The sequence below is a fragment of the Bos indicus x Bos taurus genome, chromosome 7 (genome assembly GCF_003369695.1).
Source record: "Bos indicus x Bos taurus breed Angus x Brahman F1 hybrid chromosome 7, Bos_hybrid_MaternalHap_v2.0, whole genome shotgun sequence".
Classification (NCBI taxonomy): Eukaryota; Metazoa; Chordata; class Mammalia; order Artiodactyla; family Bovidae; genus Bos; species Bos indicus x Bos taurus.
Genome location: NC_040082.1, coordinates 106,672,963 through 106,694,546, shown reverse-complemented (window position 1 = coordinate 106,694,546; position 21,584 = coordinate 106,672,963). Strand labels below are relative to the sequence as shown.

Here is a 21,584-nt window from a genome sequence, read left to right as displayed (position 1 = left end):
GGCCCTAAGGTGAGTTAGGGCTGGGGGAGGGGGCAAAGAGGGCTTGTATCCAGTCAGTGCTCGATGCATGCTCATTTTCCTTTCTCTTCCTGGATTCTACCGGTTTGAGAGCCTCTTGTTCTAAGCACCGTTCCAAGATTTTTCTCCCACTCACAGTACTAGGAATCTGAAGAACCCCTGGTTCTAAAATTAACAGCCTAAAATGCCGTGGGCAGGACCAAGGACCTCCTTGTGCCCTGAGCTGAACCCAGGGTGGCTGAGGCCGGGGTCTCTAGGAGGAGGCCTTATGCCTGTCCACGCCCCAAGCTGACGGGGTGTGGTCTGGCAGCCCCAGTTTTAGGGGGAGAGCGATGGATTTAGCAGGAGGCAGATGGCAAACGTTTCAGGAGGGAAGGGGCGGGACTCCTGGCTCAGAACTAGAATGGGGTCACTTTGTAGTGTCAAGAAGCCCAGAGCTATCAGCTAAGAGCCATGGTTTCCTTCTCTTGGAGCCTCAGTTTCCTCATCTGAATACTGGAGCTGAGTGCTGTTCTCTTGAAGGGCTGTCAGCACGCGCGAGGAGGCTCTCGGGCTACAGCCACTGCCAAGCCTTCTCTCGGGCCCGACACTTGGCCAGCAAGTGTCCCGGCCCGCTTGCCTCCAGGAGCCCCTGCTCACGCCTGGCCCGGCCACTGCAGCTGGGGAGGGAGTTTCAGGATGACACCCAGCCACCCCTGTCCTAGGAAGTGGGGGTCAGCAGCCCGCTCCAAATTCAGCTGCCCCAGGCCTGGCATCGGCTGCGGCCCCAACACTTTCTCAATAAAAGGTATTTGGCAGCAGAGCCTGACACCTCATCACACTCGGTCTGAAAGCCAGCTTCTCCTGCAGCTGCAGGGGGAGCACCCTCCACTCCTGCTGCTTCCCAGGACCCCGACATTGCCTGGGGTGGGAACCTACCCCTCTGAGCCCCCTGCCAGCAGAGGGTGTAGACTGGATAAGGAAGTCCGGGTACACGCACATGCCCCTGGCTTCCAGGGGCCTCCCAGCATCGCCCCTCTCTTGTCCGTCACAGCCGACCCAAGGGAGGCTAGGGTGCCGGCACCAGGGCTCCAAACCTTCTGCTGGTCTCCAAGCAGAGCTCCAGGGCCCACCCTCAGAGACTGGGGCCATAGTCCGGGTTTGCTGGATTTTTCCAGATCCTCCAAGCCCCCGAGTCTGCCCCCTAGGCAGAGGAAGGAGTTCCCCTGAAAGATCTGGCCTGAGCAAAGGTGTGAGGGAGGGCTGGAGAGGTTGGGGGTCGGCGCACGGAGAGTTCAGCAGATAGACAAGAGCCGGCCGGCCATGGGCGCCGAGTGCTGACCCCACAGTGTGTAGGGCTCTGTGTGTGAGCCTCTCTCCTCCCCAGGGCCAGGCCCTCTCTGGGCCCCTATTGTTAGCACAGAGCTGACACCTCTTAATGCTGTAAAGGCAAATCGTAAGGGAGACTGGAGTGGCGGGGTGGACAGGTGGGCAGGGGGGTGTTAGAAGGGGAAGTGGGTGAGAGGGTGGGGATGCAGAAGGCCTCAGCGTGCCCTGGAATAAGGGAACACTCTGCACTCAAACTCAGCCAGGCACCTTCCGGGCCCTGAGAAATGCCACATCCCTGCTTTCTGGTGGCTGACATCTCCAGGCAAAGGGAGTCTTAGGCATGTTCTGAGAGGGCTGTTGGGCCATCCAGGGCGCCAGGATTCACTCCAGAGCCCAGGCAGCTCTTCACCTCTCCTTGTGGGACCTCGGTTTCTCCGTCTGGAAAGTGGGGGTGTGGTCAGAATAGCCCGTCCCATGGGGTTGCCCGCCAAGCGCACAGCGTGCAAGGGACGGTTCGGTGCCTTCTGCGCGTCCAGACTGAGAGGCTTGGTGAGGGCAGAGGGCTCGGGACCATGGCCTTGGGCAGCGCAGTCACCATGTGGTCAAGGTGTGGCCAGGCCTCAGCTGGGTGGGACCCAGGGCAGGGCAGCTGTGGCCCCGGCCGCGGAAGTCCAGGGCGGCCTCAATTCCTGCCTCCTGGTGCAAGCGGCCCTGGCCAGGGTTCCTCCCTGCCCACTGTAGCCCCTGGGCACGTGGCCAAGTGGGAGCCTCTGACCACAGCCAGGCAAGGAGGAGAATGCCAGGGCAGCAGCTGCTACTGTGTTCAGCGGTCAGGGCTGCACGGGCTCGGGCGGCTCATGGGTCAGCTCCGCTCACACGTGTTGCAGACACACTTCTGTGGGCATCAGTTGGGGCCTGTGTGCCTGCCTGAGACCTCATGCAGGCCTGCAAGCTGCTCTCACACTCATGTCCGTATGTGCTTCGGGCCTGTTTCTGCCTGCCCAGGTGCCTCTGGATCTAGCGGTACCAACCCCCATCCTTCCCTCACCAAGACTGACACAACGAGGAGGAAATGAAGCATCTTTAATTGAATCCCTGCCTCAACCCCCTAGAGAATCTCCAAGCACCAAACATGTGAGAACTGGGCCCCCCAGCCCCAGAGCCAATGCGCCCTCAATGCGCCACCTCCAGACCCCTCCCCACTCACACCTGTGGACAGTCTTGCAGGCTTTGTTCCAATAAATAACCCCAAGAACAAAGCTCAGGGTAGGGGACCCAACAGAGCATCCAGCTCAGCACAGAAATCTGAAGACGCGGATTATCTGAATACACATGAAATCAGAGCTGGTATGCAAGCTGGGAATAATCCCCTTTGGGCCCCAGTAGGTCACCATGCCCCCACGGTCACCCCACAACACTGGCTCCCACAATCAGGACAAACTAACTCCATTTCATGTCACACAGTAACAATTACCTGCTGGGATTCTCCACCATCAGACCTGACTCTGAATCCTGGGCAGGGGAGGGGAACCCAGAAACCTTAAGAGACAGCAAGCCTCTGGAGAAGGGGGCTTGGCTTCCCAAGGACAGGGGGATCAGGAGCAGGGCAGAGGGACAAGGCTGGGGGCCAGGTCACTGCTGGGCCCTGCCTCGGCGGGTGCGGAGTGGACTTGAGGCTCGGGCCTGTACGCGCGCCGACTCGCCCATCTCCCTGCGGATGTCCCCAAGAGCCGCCGATGGGGACTCCAGCAGCCTCTGGAAGAGGCTGGGCCGGCCCGCAGTTGGCTCCCGGCACTGGAAGGTGACGGCTGTGCCGGCGTCAGCCTTCATCTCCCTGGAGAAGCCATCGGAGGAGCCGTCGAAGCAGCGGCCGATAGCGATCTCCTTGGCCAGCCTTGGGCTCTGGTCGGTGACCGTGTAGACACCATAGTTGTGACCCAGAGGGTCCAGCGGGGCCAGCATGGAGAAGGAAGCCAGGTCATCAGTGGGCGCGAGTGGTGGGTGCCGTGTCAGGTAATCCTGCAGGAGCCCGTTGACCGCCACACGCCGGCAGCTGCCCTGCGGCATGATGGTCACCAGCGTCCTGTCCACCTGACGCTGGTCAAACAGCATCCCACTGCACTTGAATTCCACACAGGCGGCAGAGGAGCTAGGGCGCTGGGGGTCCCGGACACTCCGGGAATCCCGCAGCCCGTAGAGCTGGCCCTGGGTCCGGGGATGGCTGCCTCCCAAATTATGGGAGCGGACCATGTACTCCTGGGGTCCTTGGATCTTCACCTTGAGGAAGCAGGCCCGGAACTCCTGCGGGTTGGGCCACCAGGCCAGGAGATCTCCGGTCCAGGAGGCTGGCGCGCCCTCGCGGAAGGGGACCACGTTGTACTCGTATTTGTCCGCCTCCACACGAGCGAAGCGGAAGTGACTGGCGGTCACCGGGGCCTCCTGGCACTCCCGCAGGCTGCGCCACGGGTACACGGGGCCGTTGGCCTCGGTGGGTTCGCCGGGCCTGGGCTTGGCGAGGTTGATGCGGAAGCCGCTGCGCTTGAGGGCAGGGTCGTCGTGGTCCGTGCGGCGGTAGTCCAGCCGGTCCAGGTAGGGCTGCGCCACGCCAACGGCGGCCGGGAGCGGGCGCGGCCGCGAGGGCGGGGGCTCCAGCTCCTCCCCGCCCAGGGTGGCCGTGACCACGGCGGTGTAGGCGTCTGGCTGGTCGGCGTCGCAGAAGGCGGGGAGGCAGGCGCCGTTCGGGCCGGTGACCGCGCTGTCGAAGCGGCCCCAGGCGCGAGGGTTGGCCGAGAAGCCGGGGGCGGGCTCCAGATTGACCAGCGTGACCACCACGCCCTCCACCTGCTCGCTGGGGGTGAACTTGTCGTTGGCATAGGCGCGCACCTTCACGAAGCAGCGGCGGCGCTCGGGCACGTCCAGGTTGAACAGACGGCGCTCGCGGATCTCCACGTTGCCCACCAGGAAGACCCGCTCCTCCCGGCGGGCCCGCTGGGACGCCGGTCTCTCGCGCTGGAAGCCGCTCTCTTCTTCCCACAGGCCCGTGTCAGGGTTTAGCGACCACAGCTTCAGGGCCTCCATGTGGCCCGGCATCCGGATCTGGTCAGCGGCCACGCGCACAGCCACCAGCCCCGTCTGCAGCTGCTCGGCGGAGCCGGCCGCCCGGAGGTCCACCGAGAACATGCCGTACGTGCGCAGCGGGGCCAGTTCCCCGTCCCCGTCCACGAACAGCAGGTCACTGGGCGCGGCGGCTGCCGAAGTGAGATTTCGGGGGTCCACGAAGGTCACCTGGGCCTCCACAGCCCCCGTGTAGGGTTGACCGTCAGCTCTGCGGAAGGCCCCGGGCGGAATGATCAGCTCTCCTAAGGGGTCCTCCTCTCCCATTTCCCCGAGGGATATGGTGTTGCTCTGGCGGGCGTCTAAAATGATGGGGGCTTTCTTTCGCATGGCCTTGACCTCATGGTACACGCCAGCACCTCGAGGGTCAAAAGGCAGGACCCTGACAGTGTCCACGAACTGGCCACTGGGGTCCACAAAGGTCATCACCAGCCGCTGAGTGGAAGGCGCCACCTCGAGAGTGAAGTCACCCTGGTAGGACGTGAAGCCAATGGGCTCCCGGCCCAGCAGGATGCGAGCAAAGCGCAAGGGCTCCCTAGAATCAGCGGCCACCACGCGTCCCCGGATCAGCCCCCGAAGGGGCAGACATTTCTGACAGCCACACTCAGCCACGACCTTGACTGGGAGAGTGTAGCCAGAGCAGTGGATCTTCCTGCTCTCCAGGCGGCGCACGGAGCAGCAGCGGGAGCCTGCGTCCCCACACCGGGGGCTGGAGCCTGCAGGGCTGGGGCAGAGGGTGTCAGGGCAAAGGCCTACGTCCAGGTAGGTGGGCCCTCTGCCTGGCTGACCACAGTCATCTGGAAGCTTGATCAGGTGTTCTCGGGGCCGGGGGTCACAGGCTGGCTGGCCTGGGGCTGTGGAGCAAGGAAGCAGGCAGATCAGGGTAAATGGGAGAGCTCCAGGGAGGCCAAGGCTGGGGGCCTGGATTGGGGTCAGAGGCTCAAGCCAGGGGCTCAGCGACTGAGCAAGGTCAGAGATCAGTCTGAAGTTGGGATTCCATGTGAGGCTGAGTTTTAGCTGGAGGTGGGACTCAGTTTGGTGTCAGGGATTGGGGGGAGGGTTACTGAAGATGCTCACCAAGTACGGTGAGTCGAGCAGCGCCCGATCGCACGGCCCCCGCGTCATTCCATGCTTTGCAGTGATAGATGCCTGCCTGGTCTGGGCGGAGCCCATGCAGCTCCAGGTGGGCCCCATACCTGTGTGTCCGTCTGTCCAGCAGCGTCCCGTTGTGGAACCTGGGTGGGGGTCGGGTGAACAACACCATGGGTGTCCTTGGCAGAGGGGAGGGGCTGCATCCACCCCCCACCCCTCCATGCAGCACAGGGAGGTTGCAGAGCAGCTTCCTCTGGGTCTCCGAGGCACCACGAATCACAGGATGCCCATTCCACGCCCACAGCTGGGCGAGAGACCCATGAGCACGAGGCAGGGCACTCACCAGGAGTATTTCTTGGGCATGGGGGTGCCTGAGGCTTTGCAGCAGAAGGTCACATTCTGGCCAGCCTCTCGAACTCGAGACTCGGGGTGCTTCACCAGGTAGGGCTTCTCTGGGGGCAAAAGCAGCAAAGGTCAGGGTCCAGCTTCTCCCAGTGATCCTTCCCAAGAGGCAGGTGCCATCCAGTCTCTTACTGTGATGCCTTGTTTCATCTGGGTCTTTTCTGATGACTCTCGCCCCACTCTCTTTCACCTCACATCTGCTGGAGACTCTACCCTTAATGCAGAATCTATTTTTTTCCCCTTTAGCCACGGACTTTATTGTTTGAATATTTGCAGCTATTATTCTATACACAAATTTTAATTTCTTATAGAACTCTGTATTCCTTATTGCTGGGTCACTTCACTCTCCATTTTATGGCACATTTCCATCAAGAAGTGTTTCCCTAGAGCGCAATCTGCCTGATTGTGGGTTGTTGCTATTGTTCAGTTGCTAAAGTGAAAGTTAGTTGCACAGTCGTGTCCAACCTTTTGCAGTCCCATGGACTATAGCCTGCCCGGCTCCACGGTCCATGGGATTCTCCAGGCAGGAGTACTGGAGTGGGTTGCCATTTCCTTCTCCAGGGAATCTTCCCGACCCAAGGATCAAACCCGGGTCTCCTGCATTGCAGGCAGATTCTTTACCAACTGAGCCACTCGGGAGTTTAGTTGCTAAGTTGTGCCCAACTCTTTGCGATGCCATGGACTGCAGCCTGCTAGGCTTCTGTGTCCATGAGATTCCCAGCCAAGAATACTGGAGTGGGTTCTTAATGCCTAATCTTAATGCTTCCCTTTGCAACTCACGTCTCACCCCCACATCTTCTCCAAGGACTGTGACATCTTATTTCTTGCCCCATTGACCTCGCTGTGCATCATGTCGTCCCAAGTGCTTGGTGTCACCCAGAGTTACCTCCCCAGGTCCTCGGCCCCTCATCCCTCTTGCCATGAGGCACTTACCCAACTTATTAAGGACAACAGTGGCCACTGATGACATGGAGCTGTTGGCCTGGGCCTGGGTCATGCCTGCTGAAAAGCCGTCCATTTGGGCACTGACGTTGGCTCGGCTGCTGGCACAGACTCCAGGCATCCGGAAGGTTCCATGGGCATCACTAGTGGCTATGGTGCCAGGCCAGTCTCTCAAGGAGACCCTGGCTCCTGGCAGTGGACGCCCAGATGGGGTGACCACCGAGCCCAGAAGAATGTGGTCGGGGCACCCACAGGTGTTGGGGCCACACCCTGGAGGGACACAGGGAGGCACAGAAGGCTCTTGACCCCTTCCTGGGGAGGGCTTTCCTCTCCCATCAGTCCCTCAGCAAAGGCACCTAGGCACCCTGCCCACCTCGTTCCCCTCAGAGAGTCCTCAGCGTGGACCTGCTTGGAGCAGCCCCTGGTGTAAAGGACATGGGGCTGAGTGGTCAGGGCTGGGGCGAGGGGGGTACCCGGGGTCCTGGTGTGAGGGAGATGCCCCGGGGAGGAGACAGGATAGTTGACTCTCACAGGCCAGAGAGGCTCCTTCTAGCATGAGAGGAAATGTTCAGGCCGGGGCTGGGGGCCCAGCAAGGGGCTGCGTCTTGGGCCCAGAACCTTTCCCTCCAGTCCCAATCCTGCGGTTTCTCCATAAAATGGAAAATTCCACTGGAAACTTCAGGGCAGAGGCATGGAGAACGCACAGCCAAGCAGAGTAGGGTGGGGACCCCACCACCCCATTGGCCACACTGCTCCCCCACCCTGCTGCGGGCTCTGCTGGGGCAGTCTCCAGACCGTGTTTGTGGAGCCCAGGCCTGATTGGAATTTCCAGTCGCCTCCTGGCTGGCCTGGTGTCCGGCCCTGGGAGGGCCTGGGCATCGTGTCTGCCAGGGTGTGAGCGCGTGTCCGCGTGGGCGTGGGGGGACGGGCGGGGCCTGCCAATGCCATGCAAGTGTGCACCCCGAGTGCATGAGCCAGCTTCTGCGTGTGTCCACATCCACCGGGATATCCGCACACCCCAACATGCACACGGAGGAAGCGCCTCCACAGATCTGCCCATGACTGCACATGACCCCCGTGAAGTCCACCCGTCCAGATGTACACTTTTACCAGTGCTCCTCGGGGGCGCAGAAGGGAAGGAGAAGCCAGTCTCCACGTGGTCCAGGTTCCGCTCCTCCAGGCTCCGCCCCTACGCCCAGACTCCGCCTCCTCCCTCCAGGCACCTCCCCATCAGACTCCACCCTAATTAGCCCCTCTAGGTACTTCCCTCAACTGGCCCCGCTGCCATCACACCCAGGCCCCGCCTCTAGTCCTCCCATCTCCTCCAGGCCCCGCCCCTCCTACCTGGACACCGAGGCCTCACACACTTCTGCGCCTCCGAGGGACGCCCGGGACACGCATCCCCCGCGGGGCTTGAGCAGCGGCGGCGGCGCAAGCGACGGCCTGGCCCGCAGCTCCCCGAACAGGGACCCCAAGGGCCCCACGAACCCCACGTGGCCTCTGGGGAGAGGGCAGAGATGGGGGCGTCAGGTGGCCGCCCACCCCAGAAACCCAGAATCTGGTGACAGTGTGGGGCTGGAGAACGTTCGTGGCACGTGCATCTGAGTCAGAGAGAAGTCCTAGCCTCTCCCCCCCAAGGCGAACCGGTCGAATGTGCAGTGGAGGTACAGTTGTCCACCCCCAGCACACCACCGCCCCACCCACCCCGCCCGCGACCTCTCTTTCCTCCCCTCCCAGCCGAGCTATTCTTTCTGCGTCTCACACGTGTCTGGGGCTCACAACACGCTTTCACAGGACGAAGCTGTTGTAGAGCAAATGAGGGCAGCAAGACGGATACGCGGTCCTGGGGGCCCCTTCCTGCCCCCGCTACCTGGGCCCCCGCCATTTCAGCCCATCCCTTCCAAAGCCCCCTCTGCTCCCCTGCTCCAGCCCTCTCCTGTGGCCTTGGTCCTAAAGGACCCTCCTCCTCCTAGCCACGCCCACATCCTCTCGGTCCTGCCCTCTCCCCAGATCCGAACATTCAGGCCTCTTCCACCTCCCGCCAGTCCCTGCGGCCCCCTGAGCCCGCCCTCACCGAGCGGGCAGCGGAAGCGCACGTGGTAATTGGAGCATCTGCGGCCTCGGGGCTGCTCGCGGTTGAGGCACCAGAAACCGCGCGTGGGGTTCAGGTGTACGCGCTCGCCGACATCCGAAGGCAGCGCCCAGTCTGTGGTGCGCGCCTCCAGCGCCAGCGGCCTTGGGCACACGCGTGCCGGCCCGTAATAGAAGCGGATCGCGGCCAGGCTCTCGAAGTCACCGTCGCCGCCCGGGTGGTCGACGTTGAACCAGGACGTCCACTCGCTGGCCTCTGCGGGGACCACAGGCGCTGGAACCCGGGCTGCCGCCGGTCGGGCCCCATCAATTCATGCGAAAACCCGGGCCTGCCCACCCCCATCTCGCGTTTAAGCCGGGTTGGTGCATGGGCCAGCCCAGCCTTCCCAGATCCAGAGCCCTCGAGCACAGAAGGAGCTGCAAAGGGATCAAGGGAGGTTGTTTTCCTCTTGCAGCCCCCCTAGTTCTGCTGCTCTGCTCAGTACCTGAGCTGGCCCAGGAGTGCAAGCTGGGCTCTTGCCACTGCGTCACCAACCCCCACCCTGAGAATTCAGAACTCTTGAGAGGTAAGGAGATGTAAGGGCAGCAGGAGGAGCCGCGCCTGAGACCAGCCCTTCTGCTGCCCTTCCCCAGGCCCCCATCAGTGCCAAATGGGATCTTGCTTGTGCTGTGTTTAGTCGCTCAGTCGTGCCCAACTCTTCACGACCACATGGACTGTAGCCCGCCAGGTTCCTTTGTCCAGGGGATTCTCCAGGCAAGAATACTGGAGTGGGTTGCTATGCCCTCCTCCAAAGGATCTTCCCAACCCAGGGATGGAACCCAGGCCTCCTGTGTTGCAGGCGGATTCTTTACCGCCTGAGCCACCAGGGAAACCCGCTAAGGGACCTTGCTTACTAATGCCCACTGAACCCATCAGGCACCCTCAGTTTCGGGGAAGCCAGAGGTGGGAAGGGTCTGGCCTCGCACAGGTTAGCTTCTGTTTCCATCAGCCCCCCAGGGGGTGCTCACTCCTTTGCTGATTCAAGAGCAAGTCAGATAGAAGCTTCCTATCTGGGAAAGAGTACCAGAACTCTTGCTTCCTTGACTGAACTGAGCTGGTTGTCCCACCATGCCACTCCATCCGCCCCCCCTGGTTTCCTCCTGGACAAACAGCCTGGACTCTCCCTGCTCCTAAAACTGAAGACCTCTTAGGGCACCACTTCCAGGGGCCGCCACACCCAGGGACGCCTCCTGCATTCTTCACCCAGCTTGCATCCCCCTTCTCACATGACCCCACCAGCCAGAGCTCACACAGAGCCCACAGCAGAACCAGGACTCAGACCCAAACTGGCTCACCTTCCCAGTCCTCCAGGGCTGGCGAGGGCTGGCCAGGGCGCAACGATGAACCTTCAAGGCCCCACGCGGTCACCGTGGGCTCCTCGGCGTCCGGAGTACCTATCAAAGGGGTAAGGCGTGGCGGGGTGGGGGGAGACCTCTGTGAGCTCCTGGTATGTGAGGTGCTGCCACAGTCTCTTCCATTTCACAGAGGAGAAGCCACACTCCAACCTCAGTGGACCCCAAGCACAGCAGCCTCCCCTTCTCCAGGAAGCCTCCCCACCCCCAGGCTCTCACAGCCCATCCCTCACTCAGACACAGCCCCTTAGGCTGGGGAAGTCTGTCCTCTTCACTCCCCCAGACACAGTTCTCCCACTGTGTTCAATGGCCATGAATTCAGTTGGCTGTGCCTCTCTCTGCCCTCATCTTGATCTGAATTTTCTTTCATCCCTTTGCTGGCTCCCTCAGTCTACCTTACATCCCTGCACTCGGGGCCCAGGCTGCCAAGGGGAAGTCCTTGGAATCTAGCCTGGCTTCTCTGGCCTTGAGGTGTCTGAGATAGCCAGGCTGGGCAGTGACAGATAAGTCCCTTCCCTCTTGGAGTCTCAGTCTCCCCATCTGAAAAATAGGCCCAGTGCCCGGCTCTACTGAGTGTTCCAGAGATGGGAGTTTCTCTTCTGAATGGTATGTGTGTGTGTGCAAGAGGGGAGGAGTTCAGTGAGAGGGGACAGTTCTGACCCCTTCATCCTGGCGACAAGACTGGATGATTCAGGGCCCAAACGCTGTGGCTGCGATGGATACCCTGCAGTCCCCTCTTGCCCCCAGGTGGTCCCGGAGGGAGCTCCATCTTGTCCTTGCCCCCTCACTCCACTCCCGAGGCGGGCAAGGCGGCTGCAGCATGGGGAAGCGAGTGGGTCCCTTGCTTCTGTCTCCAGGCTCCGGCTGCTTGCCAGACGTTCGGGCGCCTGGAGGGGGGCTGGGCGGGGGTCTAGGGGCGCCTCACCTCGGGCCCCCGCCAGGTGTGCGGCAGCAACACAGAGGCAGAGCAGTGTCGGCAGTGACGACATGGTCAGGTCCGAAGGTCGGAGGGAGGGTCCCAGCTCCGCTGCGCACTCGGGTCGGACTCCCGCGGGTCTGGCGGCCGCTGGGGCTGAGGATGGGGGAGGGACGCGGCCGCAGGCCACGCCCATGCAGGCCACGCCCCGTCTGGGCAACTCCCGGGCCCGAGGTGACTTGGGTGACCACCCCTCTGGGGCGACCCCCTCGGTGCATCCGGCTGTACCTCCGCCCTAGGGCTGGCCTGCGTCCCTTCGTCGCCGACTGGAAGTCCCTTCCTGAGCCCACCCTCCCTTCTCCACGTCTGGAAGTGCCTCCTGGAACAGAGCCTGAAGCCGTCCGGACATTCAGGCTTTAGGCAGCCCTTTAGGCGGCTAGAAATCCTCCCCCGGGTCTCACTTCGAATCTGTTGGCTTTAGGTCGCCCCGAGCACGCTGGTAATCAATCTCACCCGGAATCCACCCGCCACTCTTCTGGCTCCGGTTTTCTCGGAGGCCAGCAGGAAGTCCCATGTGCGTCTGCCCTCCATCCCTCCCGCCTTGGGCCACCGGAGGACCGGTGGGCAGTTCCCCCCCGAGGCTGCCCGCCCCCGCGGCAGACGCGGCGCACAGAGGAGGCCCAGGCGAGGGGGCAGTGGTGGCACGTCTGTTTATTGGCGCGGGCGCCCGTCAGAGCGCCGCGACGCAGTCGGTGCCCGTGTACCCCGGCAGGCGCAGAGCGAACTTTCGGCGCACGTCGTCGGGCACGAACCTGCCCGCCACGAAGTGGTGGCGCCCAGAGAAGCGGCCGGCGCAGCGCTTGGGCGCCGCCAGCGATACGAGCACGTCGGGTCGTAGCCCGTCCTCGGCGTCGCCGCCAGTCTCTGGGTCCCAGCCTGGGGGAGGAAGGATGGGAGGCGGGAGCCGAGGCTGGGGGGGTGCTCGCTCTCAGGAGAACTGCCGCCCACCACCCACTTCCCTTCCCCAGCCTGCGCGGCCTCGGCTCTGACACGTGAGTCCTGGTCAGACCGGCCTCCCCGTAAAACTGAGCGTCTGCCTTCAGCCCACTTTCTCCTCCCTCCTTGGATATGTCTCCCTCCCCCTCTGACCACAGCCTTTGCCTTCATACTTGTCTGTCTCTGCTCCCGTCCTGCGACCCAATCTTCCTCCTCCATCTGACTCAACCTCTACCATCAGACTACATTTCTACCTGCGGCTCTTCCCAATCAGACCTGTGTGTCTGTATCCCTCCCTCCCTAACAGCCCTAAGCTCCCCCTCTTAGACCTTTCCACCCAGACCTCGCAGCCTCCTCTGACCAGGTCCCCACCCTCTACTCAGAATACACTTCTCATCTCCATCCTCAGTCAAGCCTCCCCCACCAGACCCGTCTCTTTGTGCTAGGTTCTTGCCTCTGAAGATATGCCCTGCCCTTAGCAACGTGAGCATCCATCCTCCTCCTTCTGATTGGAGACTGTTCCCTCTGACCTGCCTTCATCTTCAGACCAGATCTTGCCTTTCGGCTTGGCAGGTCCCAGCCCCTCCCTCACTGGGGATATAGCCTCTGCCATATCTCAGATGAGCCTTCACCTTCAGACTTGGGCTCTTGCCTTCTCTGCCCCCTCCAACCCGTCTGGGACCACTGACTGAAAGCCTCCTCCCTCTGACTTTTTATTTATTTAAAATGTGTGTTTCTTTATTTTTTGGCCACACAGTGCAGCATGTGAGATTTTAGTTCCCTGACCAGAGCTCACACCCGTGCCTCCTGCATTGAAAGTGCAGAGTCGTAACCAGTGGACCACCAGGGAATTCCTCCTCCCTCTGACTTGAATCCTGCCTTCTCTGACCCTAGCTTCCACCCTCAGACTAGGGGCACTAATAACCCCTCCTGAGCTAACAGGGCGACCCCCTCTGTCCTAGGCTGTCTGTTCAGACACCAGCTTGCAGCCTCTCCCCCTGACTAGCCACCCCACCTCCTCCTTTGGCCACCATCCCCAGCTCTGTGGCATCCTGTTGCTATGACCCTGGGCTCTTGTAAGCCGGAGGATGTCCCCCGAGTCTGGTTGCCCCCACGGAGGGTCCGGCTGGCTAGCAGCTGTTTGTTCCGTCTGCCCGTTGCCTAATGGTTCCAACAGGCATGGGGCGGCGGCCAGGATGGGCGAGGCCTTTGCCGAGTGAGCTCACGTCTGCCTGGGCGACTGGGCCAGGATGGGCAGAGGGCACGCCGTGCTGGGTGTAAGGGGGAGGGGAGCCAGGGTCACCTGGGCGCCAGCCTGGGCACTGCCCATCCAAAGGATGGACATGACCCTCGGCCTCACCCAGAGTGTAGAAGCCATCCTTGATGAGGAAGCATACTCGGGTGGGCAAACAGGCTGGGACCACCAGAAACCAGGGGAGAGGGTCCTCTGCCCAAGCCTGCCTCCCTGCCCCTCATGCCCCCCCTCCACCTGGCGTGCCTGAGGGGATGTCCAGGCTCACGAGGGGGATGGACAGTAGCTTGAGCGTGGCCAGCGCGCGTGTGCAGGGACCCCCGACCTCGGCCGGCTCCACACCAGGCCCCAGCACAGCGTCCACCACCAGCCTGTAGGCGTTGTTGATGAGCTGGACCTGGGAGAGCGAGGCAGAGGCAGGGTCAGGGCGGCCTGGGGGCTCTGTCCCCCACCACCCCTTGGCTGCCACCCAAGCTGACCTCTGTGGGCAGATAGGACAGGAAGGGGATGTCCATCTTCTCACACTGAGTAGTCAGGTCCCGGTGCAGTGGGTCTGGCGAGCGCGTGGGGTAGAAGATGGTGGGTTCGTACTCCTGTGGGAAGCAGGAAGGGGGTCGGCACTGGGACCCTCCCCAGCTCCCCACTGGGCCTCGGATGCTCCCAACTTGGCAGGAACTGCCCGACGCAAGCACTGGGCATATTCTCTCTCCCCCCAGACACTGAGCAGAGGAGCAAGAGATACTTTCAGGGCTGCGGGGTGGGGGGGTGACACTGGGAGGCCAAGGGCGTCCTCGCTACTCACGAACACGCGCAGGTGCCGGGCGCACGCCAGCCCCACCGCTCCGTTCTGCTCTGGGCCGCATACGACCAGCGCCGTCCTCTGCTTCCGGGGGAGAGCAGGCAGAGGGAACACCTGGCAGGGCACGGCAAAGGCAAAGGTGCGGAGTTCGGAACGCCTCCCGAGGCCGGCGGGGAAACTGAGGCCGGGGTGGAGGAAGGAGTGGGCCTCGGGCCAGGAGGCGAGAGGATAAGACCGGGGAGAGGTGTTCTGGGGGTGGCACGGGGCCCCTAGGGGCCTCAGTTTCCTTGTTGGAGACCCAGAGTCCTTGCCTCGGGCTCTCTCAAGCTTGAGCAGAGAAACGTGCCTCCTGCCACCACCCGAGCCGGAGTGCGGTTTGTTTATTCTCGGCCTGAGCTGCAGACATTCTTCCACCTTTTTCCGCTGCAGTGGCTGCCCCTTCCCCCGCCCATGTTTCCAGGCCTGCATCCCTCCAGGAGGCCCCAGGGTTGGGGGCGGGAGGCGGGGGTATTTTTCCAGCCAGCCGTGCCCTGCCTCTCTCCTCTGTCCCGCTCCCTGTCTTTCTCTCTGTGTCTCTCAGACTGTGCATAGGTCGGCCTCAGCTTCTTTGCTAACTCCCCATCCGTGGCTCTGGAGACAGACCCCAGGGTAGAAGGCTCGGTTTTCCACCTTGCTTCCTACATGACTCTGGGCAAGCCATGTTACTTCTCCTGAGTTGTTACGTGTTGTTCTTCCAACTCTTCTGGGCCCAAGCCTTTTAAAGTAATGATAATAATATTATACTTGTTTCTCTCCAGTCTCTGTCTTCACCTCTGTGTCTCTTTCTCTCCGTCTCTGTCTCTCTCAGACTCTGCGTCTCTATTTGACGCAGGAGCTGAGTCTCAGCCCAGACTTTCTGCGCGGCCTCAGCTCACTCCTCCCTGCACCTCTATCAGGTAGGAGTAACAGTGACTCTGATGGGCTTCTGAGGTCTCCAGGGGGCCAAACTATACTCTAACTTCCAACCATACCAAGGGAGTTCTTTCCTCTTGGAGTCTCCTCCCCAGGGTCTCACCAAGGTCCTGACTCACCCTGATCATACCTATGACCCCACCACGCCATGCCCAGAGCCCCAGACCTGACCTAGTCAGGGAGAGTCATAATGTCTGGCTGGCTTTCTTCTGGACAGACACAAAGCTTTCAATGTGAAAACTGGATGGTTGGTCTTCAACAGCCAAGCATGAGGTTACTTTACTGGGTTTGCTTTTGTGGCTTTGATTTTCATTGTTCTTCTTTCCTCTGAGCATCTCACTCAGGATATGTTTCACTTGGAAATAGGAACGTTTAAGTTAAAAAACAGTGGCATCCACGTAAAGAAAGATACGAAGTTTTTTCAAAAGTATACAGTGGTGATCAGAAGAAGAGGAAGAAGGGGAGGAAGAGGAAGAGGTTACCTGCTGGAGCCCTGACTCGATTGGGCACTTTTCTAGAATTTGTGTTTATTCACTGGTCTCAGTTTATTACCCTTTTTCAGACGAGGAAACAGGCCCAGCGTGGTCTGGCAGCATGACACGGACCACTGGACAGCAATTGGTCTCTTGCAGGCACTTTGAAGCCTGGGGGTTTGTCGCAAAGCCAAATACAGCTCTACTCCTCACCACCTCTGGGCCTCGGTTCCTGGACCCGTGGCAGGTAGCTGTTTGGGGGTGTTCAGACTTAGGAAGCTGACGTCCCCTCTGCTCAAGACCTAAGAGGTGGAGGTGGCAGACAGGCAGTCAAGGGCCCCAGACCCATCTCCGTAGTTGCTTCTACATCTCTGGGGACCCCTGTCTCTGTCCTGATGTTCAGCAACCCCCTGGCCAGGGCCAGTGACGGACCTTGGTCTCCTCATCTGAGTGATGGGCTGGGGTGGCCCCAAGCCAAGAGGGCTTTCTTGAGGGCAGAAATGACCATCCTGGCCGGGGGGTCATGCAGCTAGGCCTCTGCTTTGGTGAACCGACCGTCTGCTCAGGGTCGAGGCTGAGAAGCAGGCTCAGGTACCTTGGTCACAGCCACGGCACTAGCATGGCCACACCACTCCACCAGCTGCTGCCGCCCAAAGCGATAATCCTCCAGCAGCTCCCGCTCCAGGGCCGCTGCCTCCGCGGTGCTGAGGGTCAGAGCGGGGAGACAGAGAGAGACGGAGAGACAGACACTGAGCTGGAGCCAGAAATGTGCCACTAGTGTTCCGAGCCAGGCCCTAACACCGCCCCCACTCCCGCGCCCAGAGTTGAAGACCCTCTGTCAGTTCCCTCATCTGTCCTATACATGGTTGAATGGAAGCCTGCCAGGGAGGCAGTGGGAGTTTGGAACACAAGCCTGAGGCACGGGAGCCCTCTGGTGGTAGAGGAAGCACATGGCAGTGCATGTTCGTTCCATTGCCCCAGAGCATGGGCGCCTGTAGTCCTGTACGGATGTGAGAGCTGGAGAATGGATGCTTCCGAATTGTGATGCTAGAGAAGACTTTTGAGAGTCCCTTGGACTGAAAGGAGATCAAACCAGTCAATCCCAAAGGAAATCAACAATGAATATTCATTGGAAGGACTGAGGCTGAAGATGAAGCTTCAATACCTTGGCGACTGGATGAGAAGAGCCGACTCATTGAAAAAGACCCTGATGCTGGGAAAGATTGAGGGCGAGACAAGAAGGGGGTGACAGAGGATGAGATGGTTGGATGGCATCACCAACTCAATGGACGTGAGTTTGAGGAAACTTTGGGAGACAGTGAAAGACAGGGAAGCCTGAAGTGCTGCGGTTCATGGGGTCGGAAAGGGTCAGACATGACTTAGTGACCAAACATCAGTAACAGTGGGGGCCTCCCCCAGATGCCTGAAGCCCCCAGAGCAGGAGGAACCCAGCGCAGGTAGCAGAGCATGAAGGACTTAGCTGTTGGGACAATGTGTGGATTTTAGGCAGTGGAAGCCACTGAGGAAACTCTAGGACACTGGAGGGGGCAGACTGGACTGGAGGTGCCTGGGAGAGGCGGGTTTTAAAGGCTGCAGAGGATTTTAATGGTTCACATGAGGTGGTGGCTGTCGGGACTGCAGCCAGGAGACTCATTGGTGATTCTACTTTAGATGAGTGATAAAATTCAAATGACTGTGGACCTCCCTGGTGGCAGAGAGGATAGGAATCCGCCTACCATTGCAGGGGCACAGGTTCGATCCCTGGCCTGGGACGATTCCACATGCCCCAGAGCAACTGAGTGTATGCGGCACAATTACTGAGCCTGCACTCAAGAGCCCACGTGCTTAGAGCCCATGTTCTGCAACAAGAGAAGCCCAGGTACTGCAACAAAGAGTAACCCCCACTCACGGGAACTAGACAAAGTCCAAACAAAGCCAGAGAGACCCAGGGCAGCCAAAAATAAAAGAAGTTAAAATAAATTAATTTTTAAAAATTCGAATAATCGTGGCCAGAGAGATGGAGCCAATGTAGTTGAGGTGAAGCTCCGCCCCCAGCTTGCTGAGTGACAGGTCTGACTCCTCTCTGAGCCTTGCTTTCTTCCTCCTTTGCAAAAGGCAGGACAGGCTAGATAATTTTTGAGGTCCAGTGCAGAATGCAAATGTGGGGCCCCTTGATCAATAATTATTAAGAATTTTAAGATGGTGATGGCAGAGCATTAAGCCAAGTGTTGGGCTCTTCTAAGAGCAGGGCCCAGCCCCAGTTTAGGGGGCCTTCCAAGGGACATGGGCTTGGTGGCTTCCGAGAGGAAAAGCTGGCACTGAGGATGGGAAGATGTTCCTCGTGCCAGAATCAGGGGCTGGAGCAGCTGAGCAGAGTCTATAGCCTGATGCCAGCTTCCCTAGCCAGGACCCCTCCCAGGTGAGGAAGAGCACTTGCCCCCAGCTTATTAGCACACCCTTGAGTATAATAATAATAATGATGATACATATCATCATAATAATAATTATTACTTTAAAAGGATCGGGCTCAGAAGAGTTGGAGGAACATATAACAACTCAGAAGTAAAATGGCTTGCCCAGAGTCACACTGGAAGCAAACTGGAAAACTGAGCCTTCTACCCATGGGTCTGTCTCCAGAGCTGTGGATGGGGTATGAGCAAAGAAGCCGAGGCTGACCTACAGATAAGCAGAGGCTTATTGGGGTGAATCCTGAGGCTCCCTTCTTAAGTTCTGTGAGCAGGAGACTACAACCTGCTAGCTAACTTTGTAGTGTGACCAGGCCGGGCAGCAGGAGGGCTGGAGGTGGGAAGCCAGGACTGCTATGGGATGGGAAGTCAGGGAGGGCTTCCTGGAGGAGCTGACCTGGAGTGCCGTGGGACGTAATCCAAGTGGCAAGAATAATGAGGCTCATTATTCTTCCGGTGGTGGAAGTGAACTTGTCAGATTCAAGGGACAGGAGAGAGGCAGAGTGAGTGAGGCTGAGAAACTTGGTCAGACACACTGCAGGGTGTCACATGATGGAGATGGGGCTCAGGGCAAGGTGACATGCCTTGTGACCCCAGCAAGCAGAGCCACAATTCAAGCCCACGCTTGTCTGCGGCTGACGCTGTAGGTTGAAGGGCCAGGTAGGGAAAAGGAGCTCCCGGTGGGGCCATATGAAGAGCACCCCCAGGGCAGGCAGGCCCAGGGGCTTCTCTGATGCCACAGCGGATAAGAGTCCGCCTGCCAATGCAGGGGACACAGATTTGATTCCTGGCCTGGGAAGATTCCATGTGCTTCAGAGCAACTAAGCCCCTGCATCACAACTACCGAGCCTGCGAGCTCAGGGGCGCACGCGCCACAACTGCCGAGCCTGCAAGCTGTAATTACTGAAGCCCACGCACCTAGAGCCTGTGCTCTGTAGCGAGAGAACCCACCAGAATGAGAAGCCAGTGCTCCGTGACAAAGAGTAGCCCCCACGCGCTGCAACCAGAGAAAGCCTGTGTGCAGTAACACAGCTCATTCCCCATCTTCAGCTTGAGACAGCTCTGCTGCCCCCCTGGGAGGGCTGGGGAAGATCATCCATCCTCCTCTTTTTTTCCTCTGTTCTGAAGATTTGGCCTCTGGCCTCCATTTGGAGGCTTCCTGGGATTCCCTGGTGGCTCAGATGGTAAAGAATCTGCTTGCAAGGCGGGAGACCTGGGTTCGATCCCTTGGAAAGATCCCCTGGAAGAGGGCATGGCAACCCACTCCAGTATTCTTGCCTGGAGAATCCCCACAGAGGAGCCTGGCGGGCTACAGTCTATGGGGTCACAAAGAGTCAGACATGACTGAGCGGCTTTCACTCCATTATTTTCCTGCCTAGCAGGTCACCAGAGTGATAACCGGGACTCCACAGGCAAAGGGCAGTCCGGGAACCTGAGGGCTGGGGCAGCAGCTGCTCCGAGTCGGGCAGGGGATATGGCAGAGCTGCTATGGGGCTGAGGAGCAGAAGGTGCTCAGTTTATGAAGGTGCCTCTTGCTTCTCCCAACCTCCGCCCCCAGGAGAGGAGCTGCAAGGCCCCAGGATTTGCCCACCAGCCCCAGAAGGAGCAAAAGCCCCAGAGGGGGCTCTTTAGAGGTGCAGCTGTTGAGGCCAGGGTGTCTGTGCCAGACGCTCCCTGCTCTCTCAGCTCCATCTGCTTCTCTCCACCCTCCCGCCTCTGCCCTCCAGCCCTCCATCACTGGCTCACCTGGCTACTACTGCAATCCCGTCCCCTCAAACTCCACACGAGCCATGGGGGTTTTGAAAACTTGAATGCTAGACTTCCCAAACCTCCCCCGCATTCAGAGAATATTTATTCAAATTCCTCACCAGACTTACATGCTCCCCAGTATGTCTCCCACTTTGGCCTTCTCTCCCCGTGCTCCACTCTGACCCAACACACAGCACCTCATCACTCCCCGGGTGGCATTTGAGGCCTCTCCGTCCCCCACACTAGGTGCAGTCACAGCTCCAGCTTCTAACATTTTCCTCCCCCTGCCTCGCATGTGCTGGGTCTCTAGCTGAGTCTGGGTACCAGCCAACTGCTGCACAGGACCTGCCTTGAGGAGAGGGGCTGAGTGGCCAGCGGGCTGGGTCTGGTTTAGAGAGAGCCCGGCTTGGGGCCCGTATCGCACACTTAGCCGAGGACACGGGAGGGCGACTCAGGATCCGGGGGAAGACACAACCGCAGCTGCCGGCTCCAGACCCCAAATTCATCAGCCCGCTGGCAAGTGGCCCGTGTATTTAAAAATCGCTTTAATCCGAGCTCAGCCAGCAGCTTCCCTCCCCAGTCTTCAGTTTTACTCTCTGAACAAGGGTGTTAGTAGCAGGGGGGACTACCAAGGAGGGTGTGAGCATTTGAGGAGCTGAAAGCCTGCAGCTCTTCCCAGATGGGGAACAAGGCGCACGGCTCCAGGGTCCCTGGGAAAGATGGAGAGGAGGTGGGCCTGCTTAGGCTCTGTATATTTGGCCAGGATGGGGTTGAGGGAGCAACCAGTGGTGCTGATGAATAATTCATGAGGGGCGGGCCTGCTGCAGATACCGTTTCCCTAGCAACGCAGCATTGGAGGTGTTGGCAGCCGCAGGTTTAATTCCTCCAAGGAAATTCGAAATTCTGGGATGGGCCTGGCATTCTCCCCACCCCCTATCCCGGCCATGCCTCTGCCTCCCATCTACAGCCCCTGGTTCCCCAGGCCTTCTTCCAGCCATGCCCCTGCTTCCCTCTGGTCCCTCTCCCTGGCTGACCTGAGGAAACACCGCTCTTCGGGCGCCTCCGCTAGATCCGGGCCATCCGTGCTGCTCATGGCGGAGGCGATCTGTGTGCCGCAGGCAGCCACCACTGCCCCAGCCTTTTAAATGCATCCTTGGGCAGAGGGGGCGTCCCCTCGCCTCCCGCCCACTGTGTGTCCGCCAATCAGGAGACGCCGTGAAGGCGCTGCGCATGGCCATTGGCTGTAAAGTGCAAGTGGACTTAACCCCTTTGTGCCAGGAGTGGAGCTGCCTATGGGATGGCGGGAATCCCAAAGTTCCGAATACTGGCAGGGAAACAAAGTCTGGAAGGACAGCGATGGGCTCATCACCCCCGCTATAGGGTCCTGGCCTGGGTGCAAGTGGGCCCGCCTCTGCTGCGCCCCTCTCCAGCCCGGCACATTCCAATACAGGTCGCCCATCCACCCACCCGGTACCCCAGTGGGGAAGATCCCCAGGCTGAAGAAGCTGGCTGCTGACAAGCAGGGTTTCGAGAAAGGCAGGGAAAAGTCCAGGCACATTCGTCAGCCGCCACTGCAGGGCGATCCAGGGGCCACCCCACTGGCATCTTCTGCTTAGTCCCCACA

The 21,584-nt window shown here is 60.0% G+C and overlaps 2 protein-coding genes across 3 annotated transcripts; both read right to left on the bottom strand.

Moving 5' to 3' along the window:
• Positions 1 to 2,398: 2,398 nt before the first annotated feature.
• CILP2 (cartilage intermediate layer protein 2) lies at positions 2,399 to 11,847 on the bottom strand. Its single transcript, XM_027548406.1, has 8 exons — positions 11,285 to 11,847; positions 10,303 to 10,401; positions 8,951 to 9,223; positions 8,221 to 8,376; positions 6,868 to 7,146; positions 5,876 to 5,984; positions 5,518 to 5,675; positions 2,399 to 5,294 (listed from the first exon to the last, which is right to left on the bottom strand). The coding sequence occupies exons 1-8, from the start codon at positions 11,469 to 11,471 to the stop codon at positions 2,959 to 2,961; spliced, it is 3,597 nt and encodes a 1,198-aa protein (XP_027404207.1). The 5' UTR covers positions 11,472 to 11,847; the 3' UTR covers positions 2,399 to 2,958.
• A 119-nt stretch (positions 11,848 to 11,966) lies between these two features.
• YJEFN3 (YjeF N-terminal domain containing 3) lies at positions 11,967 to 21,553 on the bottom strand. Of its 2 annotated transcripts, XM_027548404.1 has the most exons (6): positions 20,995 to 21,553; positions 16,342 to 16,450; positions 14,326 to 14,436; positions 14,003 to 14,116; positions 13,770 to 13,920; positions 11,967 to 12,211 (listed from the first exon to the last, which is right to left on the bottom strand). In XM_027548404.1, the coding sequence occupies exons 1-6, from the start codon at positions 21,051 to 21,053 to the stop codon at positions 12,006 to 12,008; spliced, it is 750 nt and encodes a 249-aa protein (XP_027404205.1). In that variant the 5' UTR covers positions 21,054 to 21,553; the 3' UTR covers positions 11,967 to 12,005. The 2 variants fall into 2 exon arrangements, with proteins under 2 accessions (XP_027404205.1, XP_027404204.1); XM_027548403.1 differs by lacking the exon at positions 16,342 to 16,450.
• Positions 21,554 to 21,584: the final 31 nt, after the last annotated feature.